The sequence below is a fragment of the Terrapene carolina genome, unplaced genomic scaffold, assembly GCF_002925995.2.
Source record: "Terrapene carolina triunguis isolate 2854851 unplaced genomic scaffold, T_m_triunguis-2.0 Scaffold110, whole genome shotgun sequence".
Classification (NCBI taxonomy): domain Eukaryota; kingdom Metazoa; phylum Chordata; order Testudines; family Emydidae; genus Terrapene; species Terrapene triunguis.
This window is the reverse complement of record NW_020664461.1, coordinates 6,353,356-6,371,683: the sequence shown is the minus strand read 5'-3', so window position 1 is coordinate 6,371,683 and position 18,328 is coordinate 6,353,356. Positions and strand designations below refer to the sequence as shown.

Here is an 18,328-nt window from a genome sequence, read left to right as displayed (position 1 = left end):
ATGATATATGTATTTGCACAGAACAATGGGTGTCAGCAGATCATGACCTTTCATATAATAGTTTACATGCCATGCTTTGTATGAAATAGATCATAATTGTATGACAGTGTGAATATGGGGGCTCCAAGGTGCTGCTTTGAGGTACAGAGTGCCACAGTGTGTAACTTTATGCGCAAGAGCAATCTCATTGTAAAGTTATATGCTTGTGTAGTGTTTTCAGCATCGGGGCTTAATACAAGAACAAAATTGCTCAAATTCAGGGTAGTGAAAGCAGAAGCTGCTTCTGTATTTAGGTGGCTGCTGCTGGTTTGTGAGAACCTTAGACAGAGAGTCACACATTTAAAGGGGTACCATAAACTTCATATTCTGACTGGAAACGTTTGACCTGCTAATGTCATGAGTAACAGTTATCATTTCTAGAACTGAAGGAGACTTGTGGAGATTCTGTTTGACAGGTACTTTGTCAGCATTTTGTGCCAAGTCCACTCATTGTGTTCCTGATAGACTCAGCAGCCCCTGTTTATATGGCATTCTGCCACACACACGGAGTGTGGGGGGGGAAGAAGAGAAACACTTATAAACAAGAGTCGTTGTAAAATCACAGAAACTGGCAGTGGCCTTGGGCAGGAGGCTCTGAAGCAGAGGATATGCTAGAACTGGAATTTATTTTTTTTTATTTTTGAAGTTGCCTAGATTTTCAGTTGACTGTGTCCTTGCCAGCAAACACTGATGACTTTATTGGATCCAACAAATTAAAGGGGTATCGATGCGCACTGAGGGATTTTAATTTTTGCTGATCATGTATCTTTCCCCAGCCGAGAGCAGCCCTGTGATTGTGCCTGGGAAGGTTTTTTACCCTTACCTGGTTCAAGAGTACAAAATAATAGTTATATGGGATGAGGCTGGCAGAGCTGTCCCAAGCCATCCCAGACCAGGAGGGCCCATGGCTGCTCTTGGTTTTACATGACAAATGTTTATGTACCCCAGGACCACACACCCTCTTTCACCCACAACAGCCTTTGGGCAAATGACGGGAAAGACAGGGCAGCATTTGTATCCGTCTTTGTAACAGGACTTGTTCTGCTTGTACAGATCTAAGCACATAGGTACACATTTGTTTATGACCTGAGTCCTCAGCGCCTCCAGGAGCAGTGCCCCAGACAGGGTAAAAGAGACCTACATTTCTTAGATGCCCTGGAAGAGAGACCTCACGCTGCACTGAGAGAGATGCAGCTTGCACTAGATTGAAGGAGTTAGGGTCTGTCCACACTGCAATTAGACACCTGCGGCTGGCCTGTGCCAGCTGACTGGTGCTTGGGCTGTGCAACTGTTTCCTTGCCGTGTAGACTTCCAGGCTTGGCTTACAGTCCGAGCTCTGGGACCCTATTTGGGCTGCAGCCCGAACCCAGAAGTGTACACTGCCATGAAACAGCCCCACAGCCTGAGCCCCGCGAGCCCAAGTCAGCTGTCAGGTCTAATGGCAGTGTAGACATACATCTCCTAGTGCTGACTGCAGAAGTCTAGTGGCCCCGGCATCTCCTCCTCTACTCACCCCATGGGGTGATCTGGTAAGCCCAGGCTCTGCTCAGACAGAATATTGGGCATATAACACCATAGAAGCCTTCTTAGGGGCCAGTAGGAGTGAGAGCTCAGGGGAAAGCCACATTAAGGGGATTGAGAAGGGCTAGAAGATTAAAGGTTAGCATAGTACTAACCTTTAATCACACTAGGGCTGGGGTAATGTATGGGGCTGTTAGACTCCAGGGCACCTGCAAAAGGAGTGGGTGGAACAGGGTCAGAGTGTGGCTGACGGCATCTCGTTGGTTTCTCGTTGCTAGGTAGATTTGTCGCCCCTCAGCCAGGAGAGTCCTTGTGCCATACAGGAACCCTCTGGAAGGAAGTCGGGTGTCTCCATGGTCACTGCTGACATTGGCCTCGTCAGCATGATCCGACAGGGGATCTTAGCACTGCAGCTGTTGCCTTCCAACTCCAGTGCAGGTTAGTTCCACCTCCTGGGCTCCAGGGAGGCTCGCCTGGAATTCTGTATCCCTCTAGCCCTCATGCCCAAAGAGTCATGTTAGGCCCTTCAGATGGGGGAAGGGCAAGGCTTCAGGGCAGCAGCTCTGCGGTGCAGCATTTCATGATCCCATTGTGGTGTGGTAACGCAGATAAAGCCAGCGATTGCATTGGGGGTGTAGGGTGGGGAGTCTGATCACAAATGAGGGACGGTGCTCTGAGATGGTGCCTTGTTACCTCCAGGTATCATCATAATCACAGATGGTGTGACCAGTGTCCCGGACGTGGCTGTGTGTGAGACTCTGCTCAACCAGCTGCGGAGTAGCACTGTGGCCTGCTCCTTTGTGCAGGTATGCCTGGGGCGGGGGCACTGCAGACTGCACCGTGTATGCCGGTGTGCTGGCCAGTCTGAGGCGGAGGGTGGGCGTGGGATGCTGCACCGTGTGTGTAGATATGCCAGTCTGGGGCAAGGGGTGGGGGTGGAGATGGCTAACCTCTGGTGGGGAGTGGGGACGGGGATGCCAATCCAGGGCAGGGGCTCTGGGCACCGTGCTGTGTGTGCTGGTATGTGCTCTCCCTTCTGGGGGTTTGATGCTCACTCACCCCTAGCAGGATGGAGTGGAGCTTACCTCTGCTTCTCTCTCTCCTCTCCCCTCCTTTGCTCTGTCTCATGTGGATCTCTCTCCCATGCCTTCTCAGGTGGGCGGAGTCTACTCATATGACTGCAGCTTTGGCCACGTCCCCAATGTGGAACTGATGAAATTTATTGCTATGGCAACTTTTGGTGCATACCTGTCTACCTGCCCTGAGCTGGATCCCTTAAGCCTCGACCTCAATGTATATCACAAGGCCTTCCTGCTGTATTCCTTCCTGCGCACCGGGGAGTCCCTGAACCCAGAGTATTACTGTGGTGAGGCGAGCATGTGTGTCCTGCTCCATCGGATGGGGGGGCCTGGAATTTCTTCATGTGGTGGGGCCTGGATACATCAATGTCCCCTTCGTACCCTTTCCTGATAGTTTCCAATAGCAGTGGGTGAGGGAGGCAGTGGTGAGAACCTTTTTCCAGCCCCTTCTACCTACTGCAGTGCACACAAGGCAAGGGAGTGGTCCTCTTTTCTCCAGCAGCCCCGAGAGCTCGGTCTGGGGAGGACAGCTTAACAAGCACACTGCTCAGTGGATTGGAGCATGTGGTCAGGGCCCGCAGAATTCTAGGCCTTCTCGAGGCTCTGAACACTACTGGATGCTGGAGCAGAATCTCTGTGGCTCCCTTCCTGGGGCATGCTGCTTTAGGGAGCATTAGCTGGGGAGTTGGGTGCTAACGTGCCTTTCTCACTACTGCTCTCAGCTTGCCTACCCAGCCCAAAGGGGAATGTTTGTGCAAGCCTGAGCACAATCCCCCCTGCCACGGGAGTACAGCGAGGGTGAGGAAACACTCACTGGCCCCTTTGCACATGGAGGCCCTCTGAACGCTGACCTGGTTGGCTGCGCTCTGCAGAGCACATCCAGACCATGTCTGCACATGGGAACTTGGCTTACAAGGTTATGGTCACCAGAGATGGCCACAATGCCAGCATCTGGGTGCTCCCACTGAGGATGCGGTGGGACACGACACTTTGTGACACTTTTATGTCAATTGAAAATTGGCCTTAAGGCTCAGAAGCATCAGCAGTTCTTGGAAAATGCCTGCTGTCTGTGGGGGTGGTTGAGATTTCCCATGCTGGTTCAGAGGGAGTCTGGCCTGAAGGACTGGGGGGAGGGGTTCAGGTGCTGTTTAAAAGCTGTTAGTTGTTAAACCTTGCAGTGAAGGCTGTCAGGCCCTACTAACTGGTCATTATACAGCACCCAGGGTGGGCATGAGACTCCCTAGGGACAGGGGAAAATGGATCCCTGCCTGGATTAGTGCAGCGGCCTTGCCATTCCTGTCTGGTTAAATGCATCACCCTGTAGTGCTGGTCCTGATTATCACGCCTGGCCCATCATGTGCTCAGGCTTGGCCCCTGCCCTGTTACAGATCTCCTCTGCACCAACAGGCCTCTCCTGTCCCCTTCCTGAGCGAGCCTGGAGGGATGCACTGCTCACTGGGAGGGAGGGAGGGGTCCCACAGCTGCACTCGCCAAGTGCCTTGGGCTCCTGCTGCAGGCTGGGGAGTGGAGGAGCTGCCCCTGCGTGACCCGTGTGCCTGCTGTTGTTTGCAGTATCCCAGCACAGACTGTTCAATGAGCATCTGGTGTCTGCGAGCAGCAACCCGGCTCTGGCCATGAGGAGGAAGAAGCACACAGAGAAGGAGGTGCATGCAGACCTCGTGAGCATAGTCTCTGTCCGGCTGCGTGAGGGCTACAGCATCCGTGAGGTCAACATCACCAAAGGTGATCTGCCTGCGCCATGCTGCTCTATGACTTGGGGCTCCATTCCCGGTTACACAGACTTAAGTGCAGGCTTGCCATAGTCTGGCCAGCCTCGGTGGGGTGAGGACAGGAAGCCATGGTCTTGGGGAAGGAGTTTGTTCTCCATGGCACATGCACAGGATTGCCCTGTGCGGTTGCATGGTGCTTGTGTGCCGGCTAGGCAAATCCTGTCTCACAGTATGGAGATACCAACAGTTCAGAGGTGGGGAGCAGCTACAGGGTAAGGGGGTGCCCCATAGGCGACAGCGGTGCAAGGTCTGATATGGGCGCAAGTACTGAACCACGGCTGCAGACTAGGAAGGTGCAAATAGCAGCACTTTATGCAAAGAGAGTGGCTGCCAGCAAGTAGCACTGTATTTACATTAGCCCAGTGGTTCCCAAACTTTAACCACCTGTGAACCCCTTTCACTAAAATGTCAAGTCTCGTGAACCCCCTCCTAAAAATTAATATTTCCAGGGATTTTCTCGTTTACCTGAGTATAAATTATAAAAGCAGTGATCTTGGAAATATAAAATTTGTTTTTATGACATGCTTATTACACACTAATTATTATTAAGTGTCCCTGGCCTCTGTTGCCAGAAGCTGGGAATGAGCGAAAGGGGATGGATCACTTGATGATTACCTGTTCTGTTCATTCCCTCTGGGGCACCTGGCACTGGCCACTGTCGGAAGACAGGATACTGGGCTAGATGGACCCTTGGTCTGACCCAGTAGGGCCATTCTTATGTTCTTATTTATCATTACAGTATTTTTATTACATTATGAAAATGGCAACACTCTTCCAAGATCTCACTTTCGTAGCTTGTATCACTTGGAATAAGTCGGTTATAAGACAAGGCTCCTATGTTTCATCAAAGAGTATCAGATGTGAAACAGCATGAAGGTATTTAAGAAGCCAACTCAAAGAGTTCCTCCTACACAAGCATTCAGGTCTTGAGCAGTCCAGACAAACAACGCACGTTACAACAAAGCTTAAACTTATTCATCATAATAATTTTAAAAACAATACTAGCTGCCTATTTAATTTTAAAAACAGCAAAAAATATCCCCCTCCCTTTCCATTTCTTATAAGGAGTCTTGAAGTTCAAATCTCCTCAGTGTGATAGATATGCTTGCTTTGATCCTCTTAGCTCTTGGAAGTCCAGGGGCTTCAGGCTGCTGGCCCCATGCTGCCCGGGGTCCCTAGGGACAGCTCTGTCCGCAATTAGGGAATTCTTTTCCGAGAACATTTCGTGAACCCCCAGGGGTTCTCGAACCCCAGTTTGGGAACCACTGCATTAGCCTAAGCCTTCTGCATTCCTGCCAGCACAGCAGTGGCTGCAGCAGAACCAGGTGAGTGGCTGCAGAAATGATAGCATGGGCAGGATCTCAGTAGCACCATAAATGTACCTGGTCCTTCCTAGACAGTGAGAGAGAGAGAGAAAATGGAAATCTTACTTTAGTGAAGCCATGTAAAGAAAAATAAATTCCAGCAGGAGAAATGTACGGAGTAAACTAGGGTGAGAACAGGACTTTTGAAGAGCAAACTTCCAAACACAAATAGCAAGAAATCATTTGCATATGCAGAGACAGGACGCCTGCAGGAGAATCAGTGTGTCTGCTTGCCTAGCTGGGAGACAAGGGAGCAGTTGAGAAGGATAAGGCCATAGCAGAAAAGTTTAATTAGTTCTTTGCAAGAGTCTTCAGCTCAGAGGATATTGGGGAGATACCTGCTCTTCTCGGATAGTAAAGATGAAGCACTGTCAGGGACTGAAGTGTCAAAAGTAGAGTTGCTGGAACAAATAGAGTGACAAGTCACCTGGGCCAGATGGTGTGCTGAAAGAGCTTCGGAATGAAGTATATGAGCTAACAAAAAATTGCAGTCTGTTGTTTAAAATCTACACCTATGCCGGAGGCTCAGAGGGCAGCAAGTGTTGTATCTGCATCCTGTAGGATGTTCCTGGGAATTCTGGCATGTAAACTAGCACTGTGTACATTAGTTGAAACAACAGTTTTTAAAATAGAATTATAAAATGGTTGGAAAATTGGACATGATGGTGTAATCAGCACAGCCTCTGCAAAGGAGAAGCATGCCTCACTATTAGGCAGCAGCAGAATGGAGCTGACCAGACTCTCTCTTCTTGGTGTCACTGCTGTGGGTGTGGTTCTGGGCAGCTGCTGACCAGAGTCTGGTTAATGTCACTCTTGCTCTGGGTAGTTCTGTGCAGAGGAAGCTGAGGCTGGCTGCAGACTCAGGCAGGCAGCACTGCATCAGGTCTGGTTGGGATGATTGGCTTCTGACCAGTGACTTACCTCCTTTGATGGCTTAGCATCTCCAGCCACTCACCGAGGAAAGGTTTGATAAGCCCTGCTAGCTGTGCAGCACTGGGGACCTAGTGGGGGAGCGAGTGAATGAGTCGGCAGTGCGATGACCTGTTTGTTTGGGTTGCGTCCATAGGCTAGCATGTGGGATGGGTGTTCTGCTCCCTTGGCCCGGCTAGGTCCTCCCTGGGCGCTGCCATCACTCTGCCAGTGAGGGAATGGAGCGCTTGGAGCAGACCCCAAAGAGCCGAAGGATTTTGGACAACAGCCCGTGGGGCAGGCTGGCTTGTTCACTTTGGGGCAGGCATGTCTGGGGAGAGATGGGACCAGTGTGACATGAAGGCTGTCAGGCCTCAGGGAACTCCAGCTGGTACCGAGTGCTGCAGTATCCCGTACTCGTGAGCAAACCACATCTGTCCTACGCTCTGCATTGGCTTCCTATAGACTGCTGAGTTAGGGGCAGGGTCTTGGCCCTAGTGTGCATAGTGCTCCATGGCCTAAGCCCAGCACGTCTGAGAGCCTGAAGCTCCAGGATGAAGCCTCTGGCTGACCGCTCTGCTCCTCCGGCACCATGGAGCTTCCTTCACAAGGGAAAAGCTCGTTTGTGCAGGAGACAGAGCTCTGCTTTTCCAGTCTGAGCCTGCCTGAGGAACTGGTCTCTCATTCCAAAGGCCAGGTGCGTGTCTGTGACACGCACACAGCAGTGTGTGCATTTCAAAACAGCTCCCCAGCAAAACGCTGTATTGCACAAACACCTCTCTCCCTGGGGGCGCGCGCACGAGAATGAACCACACGTCCCCTCACTCAGTGTGTGATTGGAATGTGATCGGGGGTTAGGATGACACCTGTACAGGACAGAGTAGCCTCTGCCAGTTCAGAGTGGTATTTGAGTGGGCCTGGGCCCACTTGTTCTCCCATGCTGTGGGGCGCAGAACAGGCAGCAGTGGTCGAAGGGAAAGGCCAGGGTAAGTAGGAGGGGGCTCGTTTAGCTGGATGCCAGAACAAGCTGCCAGGGGGTGTTGTGGAGCTCCCATTGCTGGGGAGTCAGAGCAGAGCCTGGGTGCATTGTGCTTAGGGCAGGTTGGGGGTGCTGAGTTCGGCCCTGACCCCATGGAGGAGAGGGACCATCCCACCCAAAGGATTCCGGGAATCCTCTTACCTGTTCAGGGGCCCCATGTCAGTTGAATCTTGTATCTGGGGGCAAGAGGTGGTGCTGCTGGGTCATGGCCTGGGTGGTGAGCTTGATCGCAGCCCCTCACGGCCCTGTTCTCATCCCACGCAGGCGGCTCCCAGCTGGAAGTGAAACTGGTCTTGCTGTGGAAGCACAACATGCGGATAGAATACCTGGCTGTGGCGGCATGGCCCCTGGACCCCTCCAAGCGCAGTACCTGGGTGGAGGTGACAATGGAGGGCAGCTATGACATCCTGCATGATATCAGCTGCACCATGAGGAAGCCTATCACCAGCCTGTACCGCACTACAGTGATCCGTCGCTTCTGGAACACACTGCAGAGGTGAGCCTGGCCGTTCCCTGCAGCTCTCGTAGTCTGACCCCAGCACCTGCTGGCTCCAGGATGCCTCTGCACCCCCTTTCCCTGCTCACCTGGGCCCCCCAGTGGGGGTGGCCTGAAGAGGAACACCGATTGGGAAGAGGGACTTGAACGGACTTGTGTCCTAGGCAGTAGGATTCCCAGAGCCGACGGTGCTGCATTCCCTGGGCCCTGCTCTGTTTGCTGTCATTAACCAGACCCCAGGCATTGGGAGGGGCTGGGCAGTGAGCAGGGGATGTGTGCCCCTGGCACCACCCTGCAATGCTGCCTTGCTCTGAAGGTCAGAGCTGTGGGTGATTCTCTCTCAGGTAGGTGGGGTGTGTTGCTGATCCCGGATGACTTGTGTCACTCCCCAGTGTTCCCAAGCTCTGCAGAGGCTGGGGCATCTACCCCTGTTCTGCGCAGTTGTTCCCTGCCTGCTGTACCTTGAGGGAAGGACTCGGCCGAACCCTTTCCTAACTCCTCTTGCTGTTGCTGAGCTCTCTCGCCTGGGGGGTGGGCTGCTGCATCCGGCTCCCTCTAGTGTGCCCTTTGCCAGGCCTGGGGGAATCCTGCTTCCCCCAAGGACATGCCCCCAGCTGGCCTTGCAGTGCCACATGTGCAGGCAGCACAGCTCTGAATGGTCGATCGGCTGGGAGCGCCCCAGAGACTTAACGATGGCTTTTGTCTTGCAGCATCAACCAGACAGATCAGATGCTGGTTCACCTGCAGTCTTTTGACACCGTTCCAGAGCATTTCACCATCCCTGAGAGCACTAAGAATGGAGTGCCGCTTTTCTACATCCCACCGGGCTCCACCACCCCGGTACGCCGCCTCCCCTTTCCTGAGAGCCCTGGGAACAGGTGCCCTTCTGTTCTGTATCCTTGTGTCAGAGGGCTGATCCGTGCAGGTGGCTGCCATGGTAGCTGTGACTCACAGGAACGGCCCGTAGGCTGTTCTCCTTGCTAACAGTTGCACTGCTCCACTTCCGCATGATGCTGTGTGAACCGGCACTTCTCTGATGTCCTTTCCCGAACATTATGCACTCCATGGCACCAGCTTAGGGTGTCTGCTCCAGCAGCTGCTCCTGGAAAGCCCCTGGGGTGAATAGCAGGCTGCCCATTCTAGGCAACGTGCAGAGTGTTCTCCAGCGAGCGTGTGGTGTGTACGCCAGGTGCACTCCAGCTAGAGAGGGCAGGAGTGCCGCAGGCTCAGCCTGCCTCGGTGCGTCTGGGATGCCTTCCCATCGGTGAGGAAGCCCATACTGGCTGTCCAGCTGCATTGCTCAGTTATGTTGCTGAAAGCATTCATTCTCCCCAGAGACAATGTAATGCTCTTCAGCCAGCCTGCTAGGCTCAGACTCCGGGGAGGCCTGGACCTTCTCCGTGGGGAAACCAACAGCTTGCGGCTGAGCTCTTTCTCTCTGTCTCTCAGGTGCTGTCCCTGCAGCACAGCGGCTCTGACTGCAGCCATTCACAGTTTGCCTCCTACTGGAAGCCCATCCTCTCCATGGATGCTAATTTCTGGCAGAGGTGGCTGCATATGCATCGGATTGTCCTCATGCTGGAGCATGACACGTACGTCTGTGGTGGGGCTAGGGCAGCGTGACCTGGACACGTCGCTGTGGGTAGGAAAGCAGCCCTAGGGACAGCGGGAGCCTGGCTATGCAGCCAGAGCCTGCGGGCGCTGCCTCGCTGACAGAAGGGGGCTATGCAGGATTACTCTGGGCACAGGAGGGCCCTGGGAAGGTGTCTGCTAGCTACACAGCACAGGCAGTAGCAGGCTGGGCTCTCAGGCATGGGAAGGCCCATTAGCCTGAGGAGACCATGCTGTTTGTGCATTAACCCTCTGCAGGCTGGGAAGGCATCCTGGCTGGAGGGGGAGGGGAGAAGAGAGGCAGCTCCTGAGAGTGTTGGGTGCCCTCAGGGTTTGTCTCTGCCAGATCTCCTGTGGGCCTCCCAGCTGGAATTTCACCCTGTGGCTCAGTAGGCCTCCCTGCAGGGTGGAGAAGCTCAGGGTGTGTCTACACTACAAAATTATGTCAACCTAAGTTACGTGGATGTACAGCGCCGCATGTCCACACTGTGCTCCGTGTGTCAGTGGTGCGTGTCCTCCCCAGGAGCACTCGCACCGATTGTACGGTCGATGTGGGGCACTGTGGGACGGCTCCTGAAAGGCAGCCACACTTGATGTAAGCAACGCAGTGTCTATGCTGATGCTGGGTCGACCTAACTACAGTGACCTAAGCCTCTCGCAGAGGTGGAGTTAAGTCCTGTAGTGGGCGAGTTACGTCGGCGGGAGCATTTTAGTGTAGATGCTCACAGAGTTAGGGCAGCATAAGCTGCCTTACGTCAACCTAACTCTAGTGTAGCCCAGGACTCAGTATAGAGGGGCTGTGGCCTCTTCCAGGGGGATCAAAGGACAGGTACAGCCTGTTGTGTCCTGCTGAGAAGGGGGCTGCCAATTGTTCACAATGGCCCTCATTTCCGTAAAACACGGCTGGAGTCTGCTCTGATTCCTGCCTCAGGCAGAGCCCAGGGCCTGGAACCTCTGGAGAGCCGGAGCTTCCCGGCGCGGGGCCAGTTTGGAGTCTGTCTCTGCATGTCCCGAAATTATGGCAGGTGTCTGCAAAGCTCCATTGGCTCAGATTGACACAGTGGCCTGCTGCCCACCCTGACATCATCTGAAGCCAAGGAAGGGAGGGTGCCCTGTTAGCAGGGGGGCTCATCCCAGCCAAGGATCAGTGTGGCTAATCCCCAGCCCTGATCAAAGGCTTACCCCATAGGTCCCTGGGAAGCAGGTAGGTAATGCCCCCTCCGTTGTACAGAGGGGGAAGTAGCAGATCAGCTTAGGGGGAGAGCAGGGTTCCTGTGACAGCGGAACAGTGGAACTCCCTGCAGATGTGGCAGAGCCAGACAGCACAGCAGGAGAGGCGTTAGTGGCAGCCTGTGGGTGTGGGTCGGGGAGGAGCAGGTTGATCCTGCCCAAGCTAGTGAGGGAGGGTGAATGGGCCAGGGGCTCTGCAGGGGCCCTTCCTGGGCCATGGTGGGAGCAGACAGGAGGGCTGGGCTAGTGACGCACTGGTGTGTTTCACAGACCCGTCCCAAAGCACCTGCACACACCAGGCAACAATGGCCGGTACAGCACCATCCAGTGCCGCATCTCCCACTCGGCACTCACCTCCCTGCTGCGGGACTGGAGCAGCTTTGTGCTAGTGGAAGGCTACTCCTACGTCAAACTGATGCCCAGGTGAGAGGCTCCGTGTACACAGGGTGCTGCTTCTGCTGTGCTCCATAGAGAGCCTGGCGGGCAGGGGAGGAGTCAGGGTTCCTTTCGCGCACTAACACCATGGCTCATGGGCTGTTGGAACTGCCATTCAGGTGTGCCCCATTCCCCTCCCTTCCGTGCGCTGCTAGAGCCCTCTTCCCCTCTGTCTGCTCCTGGCCCCCTTTCTGCCCCATCTGCCAGGGCCAGCCCCTGCTAACCTGAGCGCAGCCCCTCCTCTTGCCAGAAAGCCTTCCAGCTGTAACCCCCATGGCAGTACTCTGTCCTCTCTCATTGGGACCCTGGAGTGCATCTGACTCAGCAGCTCTCTGCATGCCCCTCGTGCTGTGAAATGAAAATAGTACAGGCTGATCCCTGCTAGCAGGGCCCGTTCGGCTCCACCTGGCTGACCCCAGCGCTGGTTGACTCCAAACCCAGCTTGCAGCTCGCCCATAGCAGGGAACTCTCTGACCTCGCAGCTGGGGAAGGAGCATCCACTCTGCATCGGGCCCCAGAGCAGCTAGAGCTCTGCCGCCAAGGCCATGCCGCCCGGTTAGACCATTCTCCCTGCTACCCAGTCAGTGACTAACTCCTCTTCCAGCTCTGAGGATCCAGCTCCTTCCTCATTCTATGTGGTACGGATCATCTCCAAAGCTCCCTGCATGGTTCTCCGGCTAGGGTTCCCCATCGGGACTCCTGCCCAGGCCAGGAACCAGGTGAGTCTGAGGGAGAATGCTTTGGGGGCAGTGGGAACAGAGTGAGCTGCCTGGGAGGCGTGGGGGGGCTGGCATGGAGAAGAAGCAGGTGGATGTATTTACAGAGCTGACACCTTGACCAGGCAGCTGTTTGGGATTTGGGACAAAGGAATTTAAAATGTAGCTGCTGTAGCAGAGATTTGGAAGGTGGCAAGATACTGCACCTGTATTTTAAAGAGGCTCCAAGGGTGATCCAGGGAATTGCAGACTAGTAAGCCTCACATCTGTGCCCGGTAAACAGGTCAAAATGATGATTAAAAATAATAAAATAAAACATCTGAAGATTATATGATTTGATCTAACCAGCTTGGTTTGTGCAGAGGAAAACCATGACTCACTGAGCTATTAGAATTCTTTGAGCATTAGTAAAGTAGTGGCTAGAAGAGAAAACTAGTTAACATAATTTAGATTTTGACAAAGTCCCAGGCAGGAGGCTACTAAGAAGCTAAGATGTCATGGGCTGAGAGGCAAAGTGAGGGATCAGGATCTGTGAAGGAGACCGGAAACAGTAGGATTAAATGTTCAGTTTTCATCCTGGTGCCCGCAGGATCTGTACTAGGTCCTGTGTCCTTTAATGGTCTGGAAAGGGAAAGGAGGCAGAGAAAAGTGAAACTCCCTGCAGATATGGCAGACCAGACAGCGCAGCAGGTGACTTCATAAAGGTCTCTGAAAGGAGTGGACTAAAGAAAGGCAGTTGGGAGCGTTGTTCTGTCTCCTAACACAAGAATAAGGCACATTCAATGAGGTTGAAAAGTGGCAAATTAAAAACATAAAAGGAAATTTGACTCTGGAAGTCACAGGAAGTTGCTGAGGCGAGAACTTAACAAGATTCAAAGAGGGGTAGGGCCTTTACGTGGGTACAGAATACCCTAAAAAACCTTGCACTTTGGGGCTTAACCCAACCTGTAACTACTAGAAATCAGGAAGAGACCATTATGGGGGCAGATTATCCCCCACGTGCGACAGCAGGGTTTTTGCACCTTTGTCTGCAGCCGTTGGAGCCAGGACACGGAGCTAGGCAGAGCTGTGGTCTGGACCCATCTGGCAGTGCCTGTGTAATGGCATTCTTGCAGACCCAGAATGGGGCAAGAGTAGGGAGTGGTTTCCCTGGTGCCTCTCTCCACAGAGCAGAGCTGTTTGTTGATCAGGAGTGGGGAAGGGGTGGTTAATTCATAGTGTTTAAGGCCAGAAGGGACCATTGTGATGATCTAGTCTGACCTGCTGTGTGACACAGACCATTACACTTCACCCAGCTACCCCTGTGCTGAGCCAATAACTTGTTTGGCTAAATCATTTCTTCAGAAAGGCCTCCAGCTGGAGAGTCCATCTCCTCCCTCGGCAGACTGTTACAGGGGTTAGTCACCCTCACGGATTGAAAAACAATTCTGCCTTATTTGTCTGGCTTCAGCCACCAGCTTTTGGTGGTTCCTGTCCCAAGTTAAAGAGCCCTTTGGTACCGGGTGTCTCCTCCCCTGGGAAGTACTTGTCACTGCAATCCAGCCACCTTGCAGTCTTCTCTCTGATAGCTGAATAGTGTGAGCTCTGTAAGCCTGTCACTATAAAGCATGTTCTCCAGCCCTCAGAGCAGTTTTGTGGCTCTTTTCTGCCCCCTCTCCAATCTTCAATGTCCATTTAAAAATGTGGACCCAGAACGGGATTCTGTATTCCAGTATCAGCCTCACCAATTTCACATACAGAAGTAAAATCACCCCACTGTTCACTGCTCCTCTGTCTGTACATCCCAGGATCACATTCACCCTCTTTGCCAAGGCACTGCTCTAGCAGCTCACGTCGAGTTGCTTGTCTCTACAGCAGGCAGCATGGACGTAGCTAAGCCCAAGTCCGCAGGACTCAGACTTGTAGACTTGATGTTTCCAAGCCCTGCTTGAGCATCCATGCTTCACTGTAAATCTGGGTTTGCACTGGCTGGGCCTGGCTCCCTCAGATGGGCTAACACGTCCACACCATGCTGCGCAGCCCTTCGGATTGTGGCTGGACCTGCAGCCATGCTGCAAAACGAGAGGGCTTCAGCCTGAGCTGTGGCTGACTCAGGATCTGACCCTCTCCCCTAGCAGGGTCCTAGGCCCCAGGCTCTGAGTGCCCGCCGACCCGGGTCAGACTGATCTCTTCGTGGATGGAAGGGGGGCTTGGGCTCAAATCTCAGTCGGGATCTGGGTGTAGTGTGCAATGCAGACACCCTGTGATCCCTAAATAGAGCTGCTCAGGCTTCCTTTTACCTCTGTCCTGCAGATAGTGGAGGAGTTACAGGACCGGATCCTGCAGCTGCGCTTCCCCCACAGGGTCCAGAGCAAAGAGGCGACTCCCAAAGTGAAGAGGAAAACTTTTGGCAGCAGCTCTCCCTCGAAGTCCCCGCCCGTGGCTGGGGCCCCGCCAGCCCTCTCAGACAGGCCCTGCCTTGTAGTGCTGCACAAGCCGCTGGAGAAGCTCCTGATCAGGTAGTGGCGGTGGGCTAGTGGGGCAGAGGGGCAACAGGCTGCCGGGGGTCATCTTGCTTAGTAGTCGGGGTGGGGAGGGGAACCGCAGTCTGGGTTTGCCCTGTGCCCGAGGAGGGGCCCGTGGAAGGCTGGTGCTGCTGGCGGCGGGGGAGCCTGTGCCCTTGGGTGGGTTCCGCGGGCACGTTCTCTGACAGAGCTGTGGCTGTGACTCTCAGGGCTTGCGGTCAGCGCTGTGCTGAGAATCCGAACCTGGCTAGAGCGAAGGGAGGGGGAGAGAGGATCACTGGCCCCAGAGAGGGGACTGAAGTGGAGCAGATCCCAGCCTTCCTGCTGCCGCCCCTGTGGTGTTAGAGCCAGGATCAAGCCAGCCGTCCAGAAGTGCAGGCCTTGTCTGGGGACCCTTCCCTCTCGGCTGGTCGTTCTCCCTTCTGCCCTCCTAGGTATGAGAAGCTGCCTTCCGACTACCGGGCTCCCTTCATCCTCACCCTGGAGCACCCCCCTGTGTCCGGCCCCCTCACCATGGTGGCCAACCGCACCGCCTCCTCCACCCTGGCTTCGCTCTCCCGCTACTTCTATCACCAGCGCTGGATCTGGTGCATCCAGTCGGGGCTGGCCCCAGCCGTGCCCATCGCAGCCGTAGCCCATCTCCTGTCCACGCTCACCGAGTAAGTGTCACGGCTGAGGGGGGCAGGGAGCTGGCGGGCGGGGAGCTGCCCTTTCCGAAGGTGCAGACCCCAGGGCAGGGCCGGATGGTTTGAGGCTGGGTTGGGGTCCCATAACCCATCTCAGCACGGCTCGGATTCTGGGTCTGGGGGGTTTGCCCAGTCCTGCTGCCCCCCGCTAAGGGCGAGTGGGTTTCCTGACGTGAGGGCGCAGGAGGCGTCTCCTGGAGCACGGCACCATGGCCTGGCCTCTGCTTCTGTCTGGGCTGTGTCTGTAATGTGCCAAGCTACTCCCGGTGTGTCGGGGCTGGCTCGGATCCAGTCCCTGTGGGGGGGCCCTGAGGAGTTCCTGTGGCTGAGGGGCTCCTCTCGGGGGAGGGGGAGCGGAGGAGTTGCTCATCTCCCAGTGTTTTTCTCTGGTGCTGCCCAGGGTCCGTTTGTCAGAGGGCTTCCATTTTGCATCCAGTGGAGACGGAATTATCAATATGGTGCTGGAGCTGCCCATACGGGTGAGTCCTGTCCCTGCCCCACCCAGCCCCTCCAGGGGGACATGCTCTCTGAGACCCCATGGGAACGAGCGTGGGGAGACCCACTCACTTCCCTGGGGCTCAGCGGCTCCTGTCTCCTCCCCAGCCCTGGGGCTGAAGGGTCCCATGGAGCACTGGGGGGTTCTCTGCTGTAAAGGCGTAGGCTCCCTCTCCACTTCCCTGCCACAGGGAGGGGACTTGGGGGTGGGGTGTGTTGGGGGAGGTGTGGGGGTTGGGGGAGGGGGAATTTGAAGGTGGGCTGTGTTGGAGGAGGTGTGTGGATGTGGGGTGGGCTGTGTTGGGGGAGGTGTGGGGATGGGGGCAGAGGGGTGTGGTGGGCTGTGTCACATGGGATTTGGGGGTATGGGGGTGGGCTGATGCAGGGGCATGGGGAAGTGGGTCAGAGGGATTTGGGGATCTGGGGGAGCGGCGACAGGAGACGGATTTGGCAGTGGGCTGTGTTTTGGCGGCATAGTGACTGGCCTGAGGGGTTGGGTGGAGGCAGGGGGTAGGGACGCATTGGTGCTGTTGTTGCTGGTCCAGCGGTGGGCTGTGTTTCGGGGGCACAGTGACGGGGCAGAGGGGTTGGGTGGAGGCAGGGGGTAGGCACGCATTGGTGCCGTTGTTGCCAGTCGGGCTCATGCAGCGTCTTGGCCACAGAGTGACTCCTCCAGTGACGACAGCAGCGGCAGAGAGAAGCACACTTGCGTCGTCCAGTATGTCCTCTTCCCGCCACATTCCACCTCCACCAAGGACAGGTGAGGTCAGGGATCAGCCTCCCAGGTAGCACTGAGAGCCAGCCCCTCTGGCTCCTGGCCTCGGGCCTGTCAGGCAGTGTGTGGGGATGGGGAGGGCTCGTACCTAGCGCACCCTTGGCAGCTGTTGGGCTGTGACTGCTTGGAGCTGCAGTGCCCTTGTGCCTCGCTGGGCATGTCCTGCTGTGGGGGCGGGCTAGCCATTGATGCCGGCTCTCGGGGGGCGGGTGGTGCTGCCCTGGGGGGTGTCTGGAGCCCGTGCAGCACGGTGGAGAGGCCTGAGCAAACACCTGGATGTGCAGGATGCTCACCCCACCTACGCTGTTCTCCAGCTTCTCTACAGATGATGACAATGACACAGAGGTGGAGGCCATCGAAATGGACACCGAGCTGAACCTGGTCACTGAGTGCTGGGTGGAACCACAGAGTGGCCACATCCGCAGCACTGCTGAGAACTGGAGGTATCTCCAAGGGCTGCCCTACCAGAAGATCCCCAAAGCTGTGAGTCTCCAAGGGTTGGTGAGCCCAGTGACGTGCTGGGCCCCCATTGTCCAGGCCCCGTGCAAATACAGACCAAAATTTTCTAAGCGTGGGACATTAGATGGGTCGGACAGATGGCAAAGTGCAGGGAAACAGTGGGACAGTATCCCTCAGCAGGACGGGCAGAGGTCTCAGCACCCCTGCGGCCTTGCCGTTGTCAGGTCTTTTCTGGGCATCATGGCCAAGGAGACCTGGGGAGGTTAAAGCTATCTGGTGGTCCTTTTTCAAAGCTCTCCTTTGCTGTGATACCCACAGAACTATGACAACCGGCTGCTGGTGCGCTGAACCCACTGCCCATCATGGTGACAAATAGGGTTTCGCTGTCTCTGTGTGCTCCCCTGTCTGCCTGTACCCATCTCTCTTGTCTTATGCTCAGACTGGAAGCTTTCTGGCACAGGGGCTGTCTTTGTTCTATCTGTGCACCGCTTAGCACAGCCCATGACTACGGCTCCTAGGCGTGAGGATAAATCATTAAGGGAGATTTGAAGGAGGGTAGTGAGGCAGCTTTGCAGATGTTTATGGGATGCTCCTCCCAAGGGTGAGGGGCAGCATGGGAGAAAGGCACAACGGTGTTTGTTTGAACGTATGCCAAGTGGGTGAGGGAGGCTGGCCTCATGGGATGGTGAGAGGCAGGAGTGAACACCACAGTCATGAACGAGAGAGAGAAAGTGAAAGCAAGTCGCTTACATTTGATGCAGTAGAGCAAGGGGAGCCGGTGAAGGGTTGCAACGAAAGGAGTTTGGTCAAAGCAACGGGGTAAGAAAATGATCTCTACAGCAGCACTGGCTGCATTTGTCATGGCCAGGAGGAGAATGTTGCCGCGATTGAGATGTGGAGTGATTAGCACCTGGATGAGTGCTTTAGCTATGTGCGGGTCTAGGAAAGGCCCTATTTTACAGATGCTGTGGAGAAAGAATTGGAGAGACAGATAGCCGGATGTGAGGATCTAAAGAGAGTCTTAGTCAAAGGTGATGCCCAGGTTACACGCTCGAGTGACAGGCAGGATGGTGGTGGTGTACACAGTGACTGAGAAAGGAGGTGCAGAGCTCTGGACACCGCAGCTTGGGGCCGCCACTGGAGGGGGACCCTGGAGCTCCCAGCTCTCCTACACCTGCCC

The 18,328-nt window shown here is 55.0% G+C and overlaps 1 protein-coding gene across 5 annotated transcripts in view; it reads left to right on the top strand.

Moving 5' to 3' along the window:
- The first annotated feature begins 1,842 nt into the window (after positions 1–1,842).
- SZT2 (SZT2 subunit of KICSTOR complex) overlaps positions 1,843–18,328 on the top strand; it is a 66,681-nt gene continuing 50,195 nt past the window's right edge. For all 5 annotated transcript variants that reach the window (XM_026651910.1, XM_026651906.1, XM_026651907.1 and 2 more), the window contains exons 1-14: positions 1,843–1,998; positions 2,260–2,366; positions 2,716–2,926; positions 4,212–4,382; positions 8,006–8,237; positions 8,948–9,077; positions 9,687–9,829; positions 11,349–11,501; positions 12,118–12,232; positions 14,522–14,727; positions 15,168–15,392; positions 15,820–15,898; positions 16,577–16,674; positions 17,004–17,172. In XM_026651910.1, coding sequence (XP_026507695.1) covers positions 1,914–1,998; positions 2,260–2,366; positions 2,716–2,926; positions 4,212–4,382; positions 8,006–8,237; positions 8,948–9,077; positions 9,687–9,829; positions 11,349–11,501; positions 12,118–12,232; positions 14,522–14,727; positions 15,168–15,392; positions 15,820–15,898; positions 16,577–16,674; positions 17,004–17,172 — 2,124 coding nt within the window. In that variant the 5' untranslated portion in view covers positions 1,843–1,913. The remainder of the gene's footprint in view (positions 1,999–2,259; positions 2,367–2,715; positions 2,927–4,211; positions 4,383–8,005; positions 8,238–8,947; positions 9,078–9,686; positions 9,830–11,348; positions 11,502–12,117; positions 12,233–14,521; positions 14,728–15,167; positions 15,393–15,819; positions 15,899–16,576; positions 16,675–17,003; positions 17,173–18,328) is intronic.